Source organism: Heteronotia binoei, chromosome 2 (genome assembly GCF_032191835.1).
Source record: "Heteronotia binoei isolate CCM8104 ecotype False Entrance Well chromosome 2, APGP_CSIRO_Hbin_v1, whole genome shotgun sequence".
NCBI classification, from domain to species: Eukaryota; Metazoa; Chordata; class Lepidosauria; order Squamata; family Gekkonidae; genus Heteronotia; species Heteronotia binoei.
The window spans coordinates 125,764,814-125,784,130 of NC_083224.1; the positions used below are offsets into that span (position 1 = coordinate 125,764,814).

Sequence of the window (19,317 nt, forward strand, 5' to 3'; positions counted from 1 at the left end):
AGAGGGAAAAATGTGCACAACAAGAAAAACAGCTGAAGCAAGAGACAGAAAGAGCCACCCACCCCTCGCTCTCCCACAGCAAACCCCGCCCCTCCAAAACTTCGTCATCTTCCAATCAGCACCAGAGAGCCGGGAAAGTTACAGCTTTCCCAATGCTCGCTCGCTCTCATCGGGAGGCGGAGGGAAGCGAGTCATGGGCTACGGCTGATTTGCATGGCCCAATCAGGTGGCTGTATGCAAACGAGAGGAGAGACGGTTGGCTAGGGGTTGGCAGGATAACTCCAGCCAAAGAAGTCTTTGTCCCTCAGACGAGTCGTGCGGGGCTGTTCCGGCCGGCCTGCGCGAAGGGATCCGGGTTTGCAGGCACTTCAAGCGTTGGGGGAGAGAAGGGAACGTGAGCGACTGGGTCAGGAGCGAAGTACTGCGGGTGCTGATCGAGCCACATGCACGGCGGCTGCAAATTCGTCTGAGGGCTGCACTGTGGGCAGAAGCCGAGCACTCATCCAGTTTGTCAAGAAGAATAGGGGAAACCGGAGGAAACGAGGGCAGGACACCCGGTTCCCAGCTGCCTCTCCCTTTCCCTCTTTGCAAGGGATTTGCGGCTGCAACATGACTCTGGAGGAGCTCGCTGGAGATCATCAGACTTTGGGAAGGTACAAAATGTAATTCCACCTTGGCAGGACTTAGATTGTCCTGTGGGGAGTTCGCGTTGCCTGCAATGCTGAAGCGCACAGGAGAGAGATGTGGTGGGCAACTGGGACCGCCGCCTCACAGCTGTGAGGGGGGGGGGAAGAGTGGGTGGGACAAAACGGAAAGCGATTCTGCAAAACAAAACAAAAAAGCCTGAAGGGATCTGAGAAGAGGCGATGCGGAGGAAAAGAGATCCGCGCGCGCGTTTGTGTGTGTGTGTGGTGTGTGTGAGGCAGAAATCGAAGAGGCTGTGGAGAAGTTGGGGGAGGTATGGATTGTTCCTGACTGGAGAAAAATTAGTACTTGCTTAAATCGGAATCACTTCGGCGGAGAAAGGATTCTGCTGCGATTGCATCTGACGCCCACTGCTTCATGAGTCCGGTCACTTGGGATTGAAGGGTGTGTTCAGTTCAAACCTTTAATTTTGCACCATGAGGAGGGCGCAGGGAGGTCATGGGTGCTGCCGAGTAGTCTCTGAGAAAGTGATGCATGATTAATTTTTTTTGCTCCCTCTTGTCAGGAGTTTGTGTTTTTCTTGTTTGTTCCGTTGAATCTTACTAGTATGTCTGGCTTCTTACAGCATGGAGAAGGTAGGGGATGCCTTGGAGGAAGTCCTAAGCAAAGCTCTGAGTCAGAGAAGCATCACTATTGGAGTATATGAGGCTGCCAAACTGCTCAACGTGTGAGAATTGATTTTTGGTACCTTATTGTGGGTTGATTAATAATAACCACCAACCTTGGGCTGCAGTGCCTGTTGTATATTTATTCCATTCTTTTTCTGCCTAATGAGACTCCTATGCACTTATGACCTGCTGTGTGCTTAAGGTGTGAACTTTATGCGTGGATAGGGTTCAGGGTGCTTATGTGGCCGCACAGTAATATAAATGTTTGTTCATCTCTACTATGCATGCTCTACAAACACTGAGTTTCTCTGAGGGTCAGATTTCAGAAGAATGTCTACTCCTTTTACCCAGAATGCTAGAGTTCCAAGCACCCAGTGACAGTTGACACAATGGGAACTGCTGACCAGTGGTTTTGAAAATGCCCTTCAGTTTAGTGCCAGTAATCAAAAAAACTCCTTTCCCCATTGAATCAGAGTATTAGACATTGAGCACTTGAAAAATCAATCAGCCCAATGGGTGTGAAGGATCAACCACATCCTGTATAATGTACCTGAACTTCAGTTTGTGTATAGCCAGAATTATTAACTACATTTGTATGCCCTGTGACTTTAGCAGGGGAGGGGCTGTGGCTCAATGGTAGAGCATCTGCTTGGCATGTAGTTCCTGTTTTGTCCCTTTTCTGTTATTGTAAAATGAATCATTGTTTGTGGGTCTGTGACTGACTCTGTATTGTTTTATCCCTGCAGGGATCCAGATAATGTAGTGCTTTGTCTGCTAGCTGCAGATGAGGAAGACAATCAGGATGTTGCTCTACAAATTCACTTCACCCTTATCCAAGCATTTTGCTGCGAGAATGACATTAACATACTCAGAGTGAGCAATCCAAACCGGCTAGCCGAGCTGCTGCTCTTAGGAGCAAGTGGGGGAGGCGAACAGCCTGCAGATCTGCACTGCATACTCGTGACGGTAAGTGCCAGGCTTTATAAACAGCTAGAGCACTGGACCAGGGTGACCCAGCTGCTTCTTCAGGGTCTCTGTCTTAGCTGCAAAAGTATCATTTCCTTGAGGTATGCTTGAATTGCAAATCTGTCCAAAAACTAACCATCATCCTCTCAAGATGAGTTCTTTAGTTTAAACTTGGTAGGTACTGTGATGACTTGTTCAGTGCCCTTGCACTGGTGCACTTGGCTGTTTCACGTTTATGAGCCAAGTGTCTGACCTTTAGGTAGCGTTTCCTCTGCACAAATCTCATCACAGTTCCTACTTTGCTCGCAGAAATTTTCAAAGTAGACATGTTCAAACACGATCCATCCTGTTGACAACCGAAGACAACTCTATGAGTCACCTTTCTACAGTAACTCCCTGCCTATATTTGAATTTCCTTATTACTAATTGTCTCAGAGGTCATTGTTAGATAGCTCATTGTAACTATGATGAAAATACTGGTCACTATTACTCAATGCTGAGTTCACAGAATTAAATGTGATTTGTGGGCAGTTGAAATCATAGTCCAGAACACATGCTTATGTTTTTAGGTGCACATGTCCCATGCCAGCACTTTTACAGTATTTACTCAAATGTAAGAATAAGTATTTGCACAGGTATATAATAAAAAAGAAGGCCACCTTACATAAGCATACAAATTACAGTTATGACGATTCTTTTTGTTTGTGTAACATTTTAGAAGGGTCATTTTCTTTTTCAGTAAATACAATATTGTAATTTTAAAAAACTGAATGATTAGAAATATGCTTAGACAGGAAATTCAGGGTGGAGTTTTTTGGGGGAGAATAGTTTGGTTTGCTTCCAAGTATGGAATTACAAAAGTATGAGGTTCATCTGACCTAATGCCTCAATTCTTGCAAATGTATTATGTCTGACTGTTCATAGAGATTTAAAAAATAAATAGCTAAGCACTTTAGATTTACTTTCTGCTTAATATAGTACACATTTAATACAACCAAAAATGGTAATCAAATTGTATTAAGACTACTGCTAAAATTTTATCATAAACTATGCTATAGACAACTTCCAAAAATAGTCAGAATTACTTGAAGAAACTTGTGTACAGATTATACTCCTGACTTCTACTCTTAATAAAAAGTAAGAGTTCAAGCTCCTATAAGGATTTCAGTTGGATAATTTGAAATCTTCCCTGCATCCTTTACTACGAAAAAAACCCCTTAATGCATAATGCACAGAAAAAATCTGGGGCAAAAACATACAGAAAGTCAGATCTAAAGAATCCTGCAAAAGATGTTTGGCTATGACAGTATAAAGGGATCAAGGGTCTGTTTATCGATTTTATTTTACAGAATGTATATCCCGCCTTTCTGCCTTCACAAGTGCTACCAAGGTAGCTAACAATTTAAAACATACTAGGTAAAATTGCATTTTAAAACCATTAACATCCCACACACCCCAAAGCAAACATCATTAAAGCAATTAACAGCACAATTAAAATACATTCAAGTCATAAAAAGAGTAAATAAAACATTGGTTAGGAAGGAGGGATTACCAAGAGAATGCCAGATGAAAAATAAATCTTCTGCTAGCAGAAGATGGTGACAGAAGGGGACAGATGATTTTCCCTGCTGTACAAGGATAGTTCCTAGCTAGAACAACTTGGGGCATTTATGGATAGGCTTGTTTTATTACTGGCAGAATTTCATCTTATGCTGACTTAGTGGTCCTTTTTTTTCTCTGTAGAATCCAAATGCCTCTCAGTGGAAGGATCCAGCCTTGAGTCAGCTGATTTGTTTTTGCCGGGAAAGCCGTTACATGGATCAGTGGGTTCCAGTGATCAACCTTCCTGAACGGTGACAGTATATGGACTAAGTTGAACGGGATTTTTTTAAAAAAAATTGCACTGAAGTTTTAAAATACTTAGAAGATTGCTCAGGAAGTAATTTCTCAGCATAACACAAGGATTACAGTAACTGATGTCAAGCGGGGAGGTTGCGGTTGAGCTGTACATTGTGTGAAACTGAAGGATGTTTGACTGCGCTGTTGGGAAAAGACTGAAAGCAGAAGTTGCGTTGGAGGAGCAATAGGAAGTCCTTGGAGGAAGTCAGGCCTCCTTGAGATGGTTCTGAAAGGAGGGTGGCAAAATTCCTGTGAGAACACACCAAAGGCGCTTGGTTGGAGTTGTAAACGAGCAACTTTTTGTTTCAATTTTTAAGTATCTTTCACTCGTATGAGCTAAAATGGTTAATATTTTTTAAAACCATTCTATTTTGTCTCAACATGCTGATTTCTTAAGTTTTTATTCTAAGAAATATTAAGTTATTTTATGATATTAATGAAAGATTTATTTATGCTAGGGAATTTCAAGAGCATTCTGCTTGCACCACATGTATTTTAAAAGTTTGAATAGCTACACTTTAATAAATTGTTTGAAATTGGACTGTGTTGACTGAAATAAAAATGTAAAAGCCATTGAACATGGGTGTATTTGCTTTTGTTAACACAGTTCTTGCAGCACATGGAGTTGGGCTTTGGTGACATAGTTCCTAGAAGGCTGGTAGTTACAAGAGCAGTTTCTGGCTGAGGTAAGACATTTCTATGTGGTCACTCAAGGTGACTCCAGTTTTTAATATTTGCATAATACTTCTGCAGATTTTCTTAACAGCATGGTGCTTCACCTGCAAAGAATAGGATGAACAGAAATTGTAGGATGCTGAGGAAGGAGAGGTGTTACAGTTCCTATTTTTACCACTTTAAAAAAAAAATCTGGATGACTAGTTCTGTATTATACAGGCCTTGAAAAATAAACATTTAAAGAAAATTGGGAGGAAGTGGTTGTCACTAACAATAGCTCAGGAAATATCCGGAGGCAGTGGGGATAGTCTTAAACAGATTTGAAGAAAAACAATTGGAACAGCAGCTCTTCACACTGTCCTAATTACCCATTTTCCAAGAAAGAAACTATTGCATTGAGTGCTTGGGAAAACATTAATGCAGAACCAAGGCAATCCTGAGAGACTTTACATGTATGCACAACAAATGCATACGTCATATAGAAAGGACTAAGATTAATAATTTCTGTTCTTCACAACTAGAAGTTTGGTAAGTGGCTTTAAACAAACCAAAAATTTAACTCAAAAAAACTTACTACTTTGTCTTGATGATATAGGCAGTATTTGAAAGATTACTACTTCCTGCCAAATACAAGGTAATGTAACACAACTATACTGTGTAAACAAGAATAGGGCCAGAGCTGAAATTAAGCCTGTATTCTGATGCTGGAAACAGGTTTGTGCTGGTTTTTAGTTCTTGCATGTTCCCTCCCATCATGCAGAGTACAACTGAAGATTTCCTGGTTTCACAAATATTTCATCAAATTACAGTGTGTTCTGAAATCTAAATATAGGCACCTGGAGATATTGTAGTATGTTTCTTCCCTACAAGCTGATTATGAACCAAATCTAATCTACATTTAGCATCCTGGTCTGTTGAGAATCAAACTGCAGTTTGTCCAAATGCAGGCATCAGGATGTCATGATAAAGTTTGAAGAACCAGGAAGTCTTACATCATGCTTTGTATGCAAGGGGAGGGAATGCAGTCACCACAAGAAGCCAGGTTTGTGTCCATCATTAACAAACCTCTGTTTGAGATGTCTGAATACAGGTAAAGATGGGTGGGAAGGCAGTTAAAACTGCAGAAAATTTTAGTCCTTTAATGATACCCAACTATTTGTCATAAATGTGGACCAGCTTATGATGCTCAATGGTAAGGCCAGCTTTATTCCAAATACCTTCTGTAAGGGGAATACCTTATACCACACCTATACATAGTCCAGAGTGTACCTCCAAGTCTTACACTACAGTGTACCATTAGCAATTATGTAAACAGTGCATTTAGAAGCAGCCTAACATTGTAATCTTATCTTCAGGAAACATTTAGGATCTCACCTGAGTGACCTTAGACTTAGTTATCATACTGTACTTGCGCAGGTACTACACCATGCATGAAAGTCATGAGGTCAGACGTGGATGGTGCTGAAACTTACTCAAGACTCTAAAATCAGTATTGGTGTCCCATGTTGCACTGCACACACAAAAGATTTACTGGAAGGAGGATAACTGAACATTACACATCAGCTTTGAGAAGCTGGCTCTAAGGAAGATTCATTGGTCTCTGTGAATGGTTGTTTTCTGCCACTGGGTGAAGACTTTGGCATACCTCCAAAACTGCTTTTGGCCTCCTCCCTGGTTTTTAGTGTTATGAATGGTTTGTATGTTTTTGTCTATTTATTTTTCAAATTTATATTCTGCCCTCCCAGCAAGCAGGCTCAAGGCGGATTACAGACAAATAATTAAGCCATTCAGCTTCACAATACTACACAGGTTAAAATGAAATGCACAATTTGTTATGTGCACAGTCTCCAAAACTGCTGCTGCTGGACTCTGATGTTTGTCCGATCTGGACCATGTGAAAGTGGTGTCTTCAGCAGGGCCCCCCCCCCCGACTTTTTTATTGGACAGTAGCTGCCTCAACTAAAGGCCTGGCAGAACAGCTCCATTTTACAGGCCCTGCTGAATGGTAGAACCCCAACGACACACGGGAACATGTTCCACTAGGCCAGGGCCAGGACAGAGAAAGCCCTAGTTCTGGTCGAGGATAAATGGACGTTCCTCAGGCTGGAGACAGCCAGCAGATCTTGGTGGGCAGAGCTCAGGGCTCTCCAGTATGTCAGTCCTAGGTGGCTCAAGGTTTTGAGGTCAAAGGTTTGAAGGTCAAAACCAGTACATTGAAGTAGATCCAGTACTCAATCAATAGCTACTGCAATTGGTGTAGCGCTGGCTGAATGTGCACCAGCTGGAGTTTCTGGATCAGCTGCAGTGGTAAGCCCGCATAAAGTGATTCAGGTGGGCAGCTGTGTTGGTCTGAAGCAATAGAACACAGTAGGAATCCAGTAGCACCTTTAAGACCAACAAAGCTTTCTTCAGAATGTAAGTTTTCGTATGCATGCATGCTTCTTCAGACAAGGAATGAGGTACAGTGAGCAGAGCTACATATAGCTGGTGGGTAGTGGTTTAGAATGCAAAATGGTACAAAGTTAAAATCCAGTGGAAAAATAGTGTAATTAACAAATTGAAAGAACATTTGGTCTGGATAGCATTTGCATGGGAAACCAATAAAAGGTAATAAAAGCTGTCAATCACCCTATTGCTAGCAAGTATTCTCTATAAAGGGCAAACAGGACAAAGCCTATGCGCCAAAGGATAAATGGACACAAATCTGACATCAGGAATTACAAAATTGAGAAACCTGTGAGAGAACACTTTAACATTCCAGAACATTCAATGGGTGACCTCAAAGTAGCTGTTTTACTGCAAAGGAACTTCAAGAACAGAATGGAGAGGGAAACTGCTGAATTACAATTTATTATGAAACTTGGAACAAACACCTCCCCAGGACTGAACAGGGATATTGGTTTTTTATCTCATAACATATGCTAAACCTATTCTCACCAAGTATAGCTGTATAACCACAATAACCCAATGCATTTCTCTTTTAGAATAGTGTATCAGAATAATGTTTTTTGTATTGACATACTCAAATAAGGGATATTGGCTGTTTATCTCTTAACATATACTAAACCCATTTTCACTATATTTTAATGTATTTTTTTCTCATGACAAACTTGAATGATGTTTATAATGAATATTACATTTTAAAAAGTAAATTAGGTGGACAAGAACATCTTTAGGAAAAAACGTGGCCTTAGTTTAATCCTACTTGCTAACAATAGGGCAATTAACAGACAGCTTTTATTACCTTTTATTGGTTTCCCACGCAAATGCTATCCAGACCAAATGTTCTTTCAATTTACACTATTTTTCTTTAAACATATGTATTTACACTAATTACATTATTTTTCCATTGGATTTTAACTTTGTACCATTTTGCATTCTAAACCACTGCCCACCAGCTATATGTAGCTCTGCTCACAGTACCTCATTCCTTGTTTGAAGAAGTATGCATGCATACGGAATTCTGAATAAACTTTGTTGGTCTTAAAGATGCTACTGGACTCCTACCTTGTTCTATTGCATAAATTGAGTTATAGTAATCATTCCTGGAAGTGACCATTGCATGGGTCACTGTAGCGAAGTCCTGGGGTGAGAGGTAAGGGGACAAGTTGCCTGATTTGCCAGAGATGATAAAAGGCAGACCTAGCAACTGTGGTGAGCATGGAAAGCAAGGCATCCAGAACCACCCCCAGGCTCCTCGCCTTCTGGGCTGGCACAAGTGTCAGGGTGTGCGGCCTAATGTGTAAAGGAGATCCTGCTGGGCTTTTCCTTCAAAAAGCCCTGCACAAAGTAATGGTGACATCGAGGGGTGTGGCCTAACAGGCAAATGAGTTCCTGCTGGCAGGGGTGAAATTCTAGCAGGAGCTCCTTTGCATATTAGGCCACACCCTGTTGATGTAGCCAATCATCCAAGAGCTTACAAAAAAGAGCCTTGTAAGCTCTTGGAGGACTGGCTTTATCAAGGGTGTGTGGCATGATATGCAAAGGAGCTGCTGCTAGAATTCCACCTCTGCCTGCTGGGCTTTTTTTTACCAAAAAAGCCCAGGTGAAAACCATTCTGCAACAATACCAGGTGGAGCTCTATGGCTGCAATCCTGATCATATAGTTCTGTAATTAACTTCTGATGCAATTATAGTTAAGGAGAATGTGTATGTGCATGCATGTACATGTGCACCTACAGAACTTAAATGCTGTCTGCTATGTCCAAATTCTGGAATGAAAAACAGTGAAGTGGCTAAATCTCATCCTCACTACACATGTTGGGAGTTTCCAAGTCCTTTAAACATATGATGTAGTAGAATGGACTGGTGCCATTTGTAGACTTGCCTAACTGCTGCACATACTTTCAAACTATATACCCATAATATATATCACCAGTGGTGTATTGTGGTCCAATGTGCTATTGTTTACCATCCCCAACTGACTTGTACATACCTATTTATTTCAAATGATGGTTTGTGGCAATTTATTATGAAGTGCAATTACAACACAAGCACAGCCAACATGAGCCATTTAGCTATTTTTTCCTCCAGCCAGGACAAAAGGCTTGTTGAGATTAGGAATGACCTCAATAAATTGTTTGTCTTCCAGAATTACCTGCACTTCCAGCTGTCCACAACTGCCCAGCATTATCTGGCCAATATTTGTCTTGCTTGGCTTCTGTCTCCACATTGCCTGTATGAACCTGGTCTGTTGCAAGACCCTTCTGCCCTTGTAGGTCTTTTCCAACCTTCACCATCCTTAACAGACAAAAGCAGGCTGTTGAGATCTCCTTTTTGACTACTTGGTTATTGCTGTGCAATTTCAAATCTGCACAGTCAGTTTTTGGAATTTCAGCAATGTATACTGCATATCATGCAGGTTCATAGCTAAGCACATGTCACCGGCTTAAAAAAACAGACAAGCGCTTACTTAAATCCCACCCACAGATGGCATCTATTACCACACAACTTATTCATGACCGCTTTCCCCACTCTGTGTGGAGAGGAAGTGTGAGATATCAGCATGGGGATATCATGAAATTACGATGGTAAAATTGCTTTTACGTGAAAGCTGGAGAGTAACTTCTCAGAAGCACAATGGGACCATTCATTTAATAGGTGAAAAGGGGTACTTAACAGCATAATTCTCTCCCCAATTAAACTGGGTAGAAATAGAATTACTTGTGTAACAATAGATACATGCTAGATCAGACCAATGTTCTATCCAGTCCAGCATTCTGTTTTTAACAGTATTAGAACCCAGACAATAGCCATTACCTGTTGACTCTTTCCCAGTATCTAACAAACCCAGAATTCTCATTCAGCTACTATGGCTAATAGACAACTAGAGCCGGTTCCAGGTTTTTGAGGCCCATGGGCATCTTTGTTACAGCCCTTTTCTCCTTTAATCATATCCCCTTCCATTTGGCCCCTCCCCTTTGGCTCTACCTTTTATTCTTTAACCATACCCTTTTCCCATTTCAGTTTGCTTACTCTGCTGAAGAAAAATCATACAAAATTTTGCTTTTTTGGTTGCATTAAAGCATCATGCTGTGGATTATTTTCATCCAAGGGTTTTCAGCAGAAATGTGGTTTAGCATATCACTACACTATAGTTAACATGGAAAAAGAGTTCATATTTCCTACATCAGGTGAGTCCCAGAGTTTTTCAAGTACAGTTTGTTCAAAATTCCACAGAAACAAACCAAGATGCTTAGAAACAAAGACCCTATTGTATCCTCATCACTCCCATTCTGATTCTTAACACATTTACAACTAAGAAATAACTTCCATCATACTTTATGATAAAGTTGGCTATTACTTTTCATTGTAAACACTTCTGCCATTCTAACTCATACCGATTTCGCACTAGGGCTTGTCTCAGGTGGAGAGCCTTTTGCCCCCCGCACTTCTGTTTTTGCACAAGCTGCCACAGAGCTGCAAGTTGGTGTGCCACTCTCCTGTGGCAAGCAGAAACTGCTTGCAAGAGGATCTTGCTTGCCATGGGAAAATGGCACATCAACTCACAGCTCCGCAGCAGCTTGTGCGAAAACTGAGAGAAGTGTCAGGAGCAAAAGGGCTCTCCACCCGGAACAAGTCTAGTGCGAAATTGGTCTGTTTTTATATTACTTTTCCCGTTGTACTTCTTACTACCTGAACTATGGACCAGCAGCAGAGCCTTGCAATACCTGTATGTGCTGGAAAATCACCCTGGGAAATCTTATGGAGAACGGCAGGGAAGAGTATAGGCTTGGTGTGAGTTTTTATAGAATTAAACTTTTTAAAATTACCCCTTGATTTTATGGCCCCTGGCCTGCAGCAACCTGAATCTCTGCCCTTCACAATAGCTGGAGATTCTTGGTGAAGTTTGCAATGGCAAATGGCAATTGTTAGACTTTAAAGTGACACTGGACTTTTGTTTTACAAAAGAAACAGCATTATTCACAGCTGGGACATTAATTTGATGCCTATGAGTGGGGCCCTGGGAAGCCCTCAGATTTTTGCATCAGCTCCATCTCACTGACTGAACACGCTGGCTGCATAGCAACTGACAGACCAATACTCCATAAATCTATCTAGCCCCCTTTTAATCCATTTAAACTAGTGGTCATCACCACATCTCTTGGCAGTGAATCCCACAAATATACTACTCGTGTGCAAAGCAGTAATTCCTTCAGTCTGTCATGAATTTTCTGTCAATAAGTTCTGGTATTATGGAAGGAAATGAAAAGTTTCTATCCATTTTCTATATTCCATGGATAATTTTGTGGACTTGTCTTGTCGCTGCAAACTTTTTCTAAACTAAGAAATCTCCAGATGCTTTAACCATGCATCATAGGCCAGGAGTTCCAACCCTGTGAGCATTGTGGCTGCTTAGTTCGCAGTTCTTCAATATCCTTTTTGATATTTTTTTTCCTCAAGAGCCTGTGCTCCTGCCTGCAGAGAAAGGAGGGTGGCAACTAGAGATAGGCCTTTATCATTGGTGGTACTTTTGTCTTTGGAATATCCTCCCTCTTGAGGCTTTATCTGGCACTTTTAGATGCCAAACTAAAACATTTATTTTCATCAAGTCTGTTCATTAAGCGCTTTTAAAAAAGCTGTTTTATGTTCTGCTTCTAGACTGAGGACTAACATCATTCTAAGCTTTGTTTTATGCTTTGCATGCCCTGGCTTCTTTTTAATGGCTTACATGCTTTTGTTATATTGTTTCATTTGTGAGCCACTTCAAGCAGGTCTCTGGAAAGGTAGCATAAATAGATTTTGTAAATAAATAACCAGTTACCAATCCAAAGGGTGTGTCCTCTTAAGTCTTGACTGTTAAGTTTATCCAGGAGTCTTTGGTGAATACTGGAAACCCCACTGTTGACTTTGCACTATCACCATTGTTGCTTCAGTACTCATTAGTTCCTTCTTGCACAGATGTTTAACCAATCTTTTCTCTGATGCTTCATCACCAGAGCATTGTTTTGCTCATGGACCAGTGGAGCAAGCCTTCACTACTTATTTACCTCTGGTAATACTTTTAGGGCTGCTTGAAACTCCTCAGGTGAACTTGGGTCATTTTGTAGAAAAATAGGTGGTGGAGCTCATCCAGGGATTGTTATGCAGCTGCACCTACTATTCAGTGGACAAGGAGGGAAGGAGGAGGTGGAACTCTCAGAAAGGTTCAGGAGCTGTCCTCCTCTGAGCTCCCGCTGAATCCGAGGCCTGGGTGAACTGCTGCTTGGGTATTCAGAGAAAGAGGTGACAAGAAGCCCAGGGCTTCTGAGCAATGGGTGATCTCCAGCAAGGGCTACTTACTGGTTAGGTATGCAGGTGAGTTGCAACCTCACCTGCCCTTAGTCTACTGGTCTTCAAAGCCAGCAGTGGCAAGAAACCCAATGAACGTCTAAAATGTTAATGCACTGGTGGAACCTGAATATATACCAGCGTGTGACTTACACTGGCAGAAGGTGCCAGCAACAGAAACCTTATCACGGAGCAATACAATGCAGTGCAAGAGGGGAAATGATGAGAGGAATAGCACTCAGGAAAAATGTTGTGCTTCCCAGTATTCAGTCTCACTTGTGACCATGTAATATTACACCAACCAAATAGGTAACACAACCACTGGAATCAATGAAAAGTACCAGATGACACACACCCCCGGACTGTTTCAGAGGTGTCTGACAGAAGATAGGGATTTTACCCTCCTTATTACTCATTCCAATTGTCTTCATAATTAGTCACATATTTTACTTGTATTCTTTCATCTGTGGTTAACATGTTGCTCTGTGGTGCAAGTCCAGAGTTCTGAATCACTGCCTTTCACAGTGGAAATTGCCATTGCTACCACCTGCATAATTGCACCAGACACAAACAGAAATGTTAACCTGTTGTTAGACAGTTTAACTGAAGCCATATATTAAATGGATAACATTATTTCCTATACTGAAATCAACACGATTATAATTAAAAGCTGAAAAGTAGTGATATTTAATTTTGTTTCATAGCCATAGTACTAAACATGTTAAGATGTGAATTGGAATCTTAATTACAGGTTTTTAAATCCCCATTATAGCTACAAGAAATCAACTTTCAATAAAAGATTGCAATGTATTCAGCTTTAATAAGAGATCAACTGCTAGCGAAAGGCAAAAACAAGTTAACATTAAAATTTCACAATCTTTTTTTTAAATCAAAGGCAATTCATGGTGGTATTCTTGTCGATCTAGGATTACAATAATCCAAAACAATATTTTGTCAAAGCAATCCAAAGAGAGAAACTGAGAGAAAATGTGTGCTTGTAAGAAGTAAACAGAACATGATTTTTAAAAAGGCAAAGAGAATACTAAGCACTTAAGTAATGCTTTACTACTGAGGCATTTCTAATCAAAGCACCAAGATGCAGTGTAGTGGTACAGTTGCTGAAAATTCTTATTAAATATCATACATTTAATTTCAAAACCTCACAGTGGTCTAGCAGGTATTTTGGATGGTTTGATTATTCCTATTGAATTTTACAGGGTATAATCATACAAGCACCACTGCTGTGTAACCCCCCATTCATTTTGATGGAAGTATGATACAAATCACATTGAAATAAATTGAGAATGAGAAGGAAGATTGCCTACGTGGGCAGCATTCTCTATACTTCTCTTTATGATTATACCATCACTACAAAGTCTGCTTTATTATGTTATGAATACAAAAGGAGATAATTAATGCAAGTTTAGATTCTTTTAAAAAACAGTATATTTTTTAAGTTAAGAAATGAAATACATTTAACACCTAAAATCTCTAGAACATAAGTGACCGAAACTGTCATTTTGTTTTAAATTTACAGTTGCTGTGACTGAAAACTGCTTTAAAGTCAGTACACAAAATGTGCCAGACTTAACAGGGTTAGGCAGGTTTCAATCCACATTTTAGAATGAAAGTCAAAAGGCATTTTTACTATGAAGTTGGCACATTTTGTTACATAATTATAATTATGTCCCTGCAGTTTTAAGCATGGTAGTTTAAATGCCTTATGTTAATAAAATATGTGTATTAAAAATCTAAAGCACTGCTGGTGAAAATATTGATTTGGATCTGAAGAACCACAAGCAGACAGAAACAGCAATTAGTGCTGATTCGCAAGTTTAAGTACATAGAGTGTTCTAATAGGTAGGTATGCCCTCATGCTTGCACTAACAGAAAACAGCATTGTAGCTTCCTGTAACTGTTGGTCACTGGGTGTCTTCTGTGCAGGTCCCACACTGTGCACGTGTAGGCTAACCATGGAGAAGAAATTTCAAGCTTTAGAACACTAAATGGGTGCCCCTCCCCCACAGCATACTAGGTGGAGTGTTCCTGTCAAATCATCACATGCCATGAGGAAGGGGCAACCCCTTCCTTCAGTTCCCCTGAGATGCTGTAAGTTCAAGAAAAAAATAAGCAGAAAAAATGTTTGCCTACACAGGAGACATTTGATGAACAACAGTTACTGGTGAGCGCAACCCTGTTTTCATGCTCAGTCTTCTGTGAAGTCCCACACTGGTAATCTAATAAGCAACTCACCAAGGAGGTGGGAGAGAGACTCAGCAAAACACGACATGTGGTATGACTTTTCACATTGCTGACTTCTTTCTCACATTAATGTCCACAAAGTAATAGTATGCAAAAGTGTCAGCTGAAGACCATGTGGCTGATGACCATGAAGACCATTCCATTAGAGTTACCCTGTAGAGAAAACCTGCAGAAGAAGCTTGAGCTCTAATGAAAGGTGCCTGTATGTGGAAGTGACAACACTCCAGCATGCTGATAACTTGGTTTAATGGTGGTAACAATCCATGTTGAGCAGAAGCAAATTTGTTTTTACAAACAAAAAGATGCTAATTGTTCCTAAATAAGTATGTCCTTTCTAAATAAAGATCTTTTAATGTCCAATATATGCAATGTATGTTCTACATCTGATAAGAAGATGGGGGGAAAACCCTGGTAAAGTGCTATCTTGTGGCAAGGCAACTGAAATCTAGACACAACTTTAGGAAGAAATCAGAGACAAGTATGCAAAAACACTTTTTTACCATAAGACTTAAAAGGAGCATCAGCATGGAGTACTAGTTACTCAATGTGGCAGAATTTGTCAAGATGGGGGCAGTTCTATAAAGTGGCCTGAATTTGCGAAGAGGAGGAGATGAAGAAGATGTTAATGACACTTCACACTGAATCTCAGAGTGGCTTGCCTTCCTTCCCCACAACAGACACCCTGTGAGGTAGGTGAGGCTTAGAGAGCTCTCACAGAAGCTGACCTTTCAAGGACAGTTCTGTGAGAGCTATGGCTGACCCAAGGCCATTCCAGCAGCTGCAAGTGGAAGAATGGGGAATCAAACCCAGTTCTCCCAGATAAGAGTCCATGCACTTAAGCACTACACCAAACTTAGGCCTCTGTTTGCTTATTTCCCATAAGGCATTGCAGGAGGCTCTTCAAGCCTGTCAATGCACTCTGCTCTGTAAAGAACTGTTTACATTTAAGAGCTCCAGTCCCAAAGTCAAAACATCTGGATATGAAGACTTGTGGCTCCAAGCTCTTGAGAGGCAGGGTGTTTCTGAGCTAGTGATGCAAAGTTTTCTGGTCAGAAAGGGGAAGGATCTGGGTGTCATCAGGACCATCCAGTTTCTTCACTGACAGTTAATCTGCATTCTAAAGGTATTTAACACCAATGTTTGAGATGCTAAGGGCCCTCTGCCAATGCTGTTGTTAGGACTTGATAGAGTGCCAGAATGCATTCCTGAATAGATAAATGTGCATTTATAAGTATTGGTTTATCTTTTTTCCTTCTGTAAAATGAATACTGAAATGGCTCCTTGCTTGAAAATGTGTGCAGTATGGTTTTCTTTCAATAAATGCTTTTGACTTTGGAATAGATTTCTCTCTCTCTCTTTCTGAAACCACTGGGTTATTGCCAGTCATCCCCGTCCCTTTTCCGAACCTGGTGAGAATGGGAGTCCTAGGTAAAGGTTTCTATACTCCAAAATTTCCTAACACTCAACTCTTCTGGCAGAAGTAACAGTCACCAAGAACCAGATTTTTAAGAAAAATAATGCTAAGGACTAAGTAACCAGGGGCTCAAATGGCTATGTATTAATAGAGAATACTAGTAAAGAACACCAAGGGACTAAAGGGTCCACCCTGACCTGGATAGCCCACGCAAGCCCGATGTTGTTAGATCTTGGAAGCTAAGCAGGGTCAACTGTGGTTAGTACTTGGATAAGAGACTGGCCTTGAAATACGCAGTCAAGAGGACAGAGGCAAGCATGACTTCCAGGCGCAGATAAACACACACTAAAATGCACAAAAATAAAAAAGGGACTAAAGCAGGGGTGTCAAACATCTGACCTGGGCGTCAGATCAGGCCCTTGAAGGGTTCCTATCAGGCCCATGAGCAAGTCTGCTTTCTTCTCCCTCTCTCATCTGAGTCACTGCCTGCTTTGCCAGGCTTGCTCAATCTCACAGGAACTACAGAGCAAAGCCTCTATTTTCTCCAAGGGGAGGAAAGAGAGCTTCCTTTGCCAGACTCTCTCAATCACACAGCAGAGCTACTGAACCAAGCCTCTTTTTCTTCTATTGGCTGAGGCTCCACCCCCTCCTCATCCCTGGGGATGGCAGGAAAGAGCCAGAGCTTCCTTTGCCCAGTTCCCTCAATCACACATGAGAGATACAAAATCTTTATGTTTGTCTGTGTCCTTTATAAAGTTTGTACTTCCACTATCTGGCATTACATTTTATGCCACAAATGGCCTGGCCCAATGAAATCTCATTTATGTCAGATCCGGCCCTCATAACAAATGAGTTTGACACCCCTGGACTAAAGGGACCGTAGGTGGAAAAAGGTTAAATATCCTTTTCATAAGCCCTTTAGAGTATGATGTGAGAAAACAGTTTTACCTTCTATCAGAGCACTAGAAGCTGATATGGCAGATCAGCTCCTGTAAGCTGAGATCAAACCAAAGGACTTCAATGTGAGCAGATAACCAAAAATCAAGGGTAATGGCCAGGAAGGGGGCAAAGCTCTGCTAGCCACCTCTTTCCACTTGGAAGTATAGGAAGTATGAGTGGAAGGTTTGTGGATATTCAGTAAGATGTTAGAAACCTGCAGAGACAATTTCAATTGCAGGAAGTTACCAATCCCAACATGAGGTCTAACCTGAGGATGTCTTGATATAAGACCAACTCCCTGTGGAGAAAGTTGGGAGCATCCAGATGATGTAACACCCCCTAACTAACTGCATGATGTTTGAGAACCATAGTTATTGAGCCAAAAGGGACACACTAGAATACAATGGGAATTCTTTGTATGGATCTTGCAAAGAACCTTGACAATCAAGAGAAGGGGTGTGTATAGAAAACGGTGTTCTGTCAAGGTATTTGAAAAGCATCCCCAACAGAATTTGGATTGCTCCCAGGCATGAAATAAAAAACATGTGCCTTCACATTTTTACTCACTGCTATAAGGTTTACCTACAGAAACCTCTCTACTGCTGGAAAACTGTTTAGATATAATTGCCCGTGATTGAGTAGCTGTGGGAAAGAGTACAGAAATTTGCTCAAAATGTCTGCTCTGATGTTGTTTGCGCCAGATGTGGATAGCTTGCAAGGTGGCCAAGCTGAGCCACGTGTATCAGCCTGATCACGAGAGGCCACAAACGAAGCAAAACAGTCTACTACATGTCTGCCAGCATTTATTTGCTGCTTCAAGAGTCAAACAGATTCAGTCTGCAAAACTTTGGCCAATGAACTCTTGTTCTGTGAGATAAGGTATAGGTAAGTTGAAATTTGTTGAAGTTTGTTCCCAGAGGAAAAGCTGGTCGCCTGGTAGTTTTCAATATGAAGTAAAGGTAAAGGTAGTCCCCTGTGCAAGCACCAGTCGTTTTTGGGGTGATGTTGCTTTCACAACATTTTCACAGCAGACTTTTTACGGGGTGGTTTGCCATTGCCTTCCCCAGTCTACACTTTCCCCCCAGCAAGCTGGTTACTCATTTTACCGACCTCAGAAGGATGGAAGGCTGAGTCAACCTCGAGCCAGCTACCTGAACCAGCTTTCGCTGGGATCGAACTCAGGTGGTGAGCAGAGAGCTCCAACTGCAGTACTGCAGATTTACCACTCTGCGCCACAGGGTTCTTATTTTTCAATATGAAAGCTGAATGCTAATGATGCATACTCTCTTTAACCCAACAGCATCTAACTTGTGGCCCTCTCTGTCCACTGGGAAAGAGTGTGACCATTGTCTATGTTTGCTCTGCATCTCATCAGCCACCAAGGATGATGCAGTCAGGTAGGGAAATACAAAAGAGCAGCAATTATGAGTGGAATTTTTTGTGGAACTGGAAGCAGGCTTTTCCCAAATGGAATCTGAAATATCCATGAATTCCTCTAACACAGGAGAGACTACAGAACAAAAGTATCTAAATATAATGCTCTAAGGATCTTACCCTTGAGGCTTTGGATCAAGGAAAATCACATTTCTTTCCAAAGATTTTGCCATTCACAACATCTGTTCAGATACAATCTGATATTTACATGTAACAATATAAGAATGGGACCCCACACACATACACAGTCTAATCTGGTGAGAGAACCAAGGGAAACTGGGAACTATGTTCAGATCAGGGAGCATCATCATCCTTTACTGAAGCATCCTGGGAAGCCTGAACATAGCTGTAGAACAGAACCACTGGATGACCTCAAAACTACTGAGGCAGAAAATGATAGTTGCTCATGGCATGAGATAAGAATAATTTCCCCAGTTCCATACCCTAGAAAGGGAAAATATGAGTACAGTTGCCACAGGACCAGTGGTAAGGTTGTAGGCCATGTACAGAGGAGGTTATGAAGAAACATGACAGTGTTTTTAACTGGTGTTGAATGTAAGGCAGTGACTTCCTGATTGACCTACCCTCAGAGATAGAATCTCCTGTACATGCAGGTGTGGAAATTGTGTCCAGGGTGAACTGGGA

The 19,317-nt window shown here is 41.2% G+C and overlaps 1 protein-coding gene across 1 annotated transcript; it reads left to right on the forward strand.

Moving 5' to 3' along the window:
- Positions 1 to 293: 293 nt before the first annotated feature.
- GADD45A (growth arrest and DNA damage inducible alpha) lies at positions 294 to 4,756 on the forward strand. The gene is made up of 4 exons (XM_060231977.1): positions 294 to 653; positions 1,271 to 1,372; positions 2,060 to 2,279; positions 4,023 to 4,756. The coding sequence occupies exons 1-4, from the start codon at positions 610 to 612 to the stop codon at positions 4,134 to 4,136; spliced, it is 480 nt and encodes a 159-aa protein (XP_060087960.1). The 5' UTR covers positions 294 to 609; the 3' UTR covers positions 4,137 to 4,756.
- The last annotated feature ends 14,561 nt before the right edge of the window (positions 4,757 to 19,317 follow it).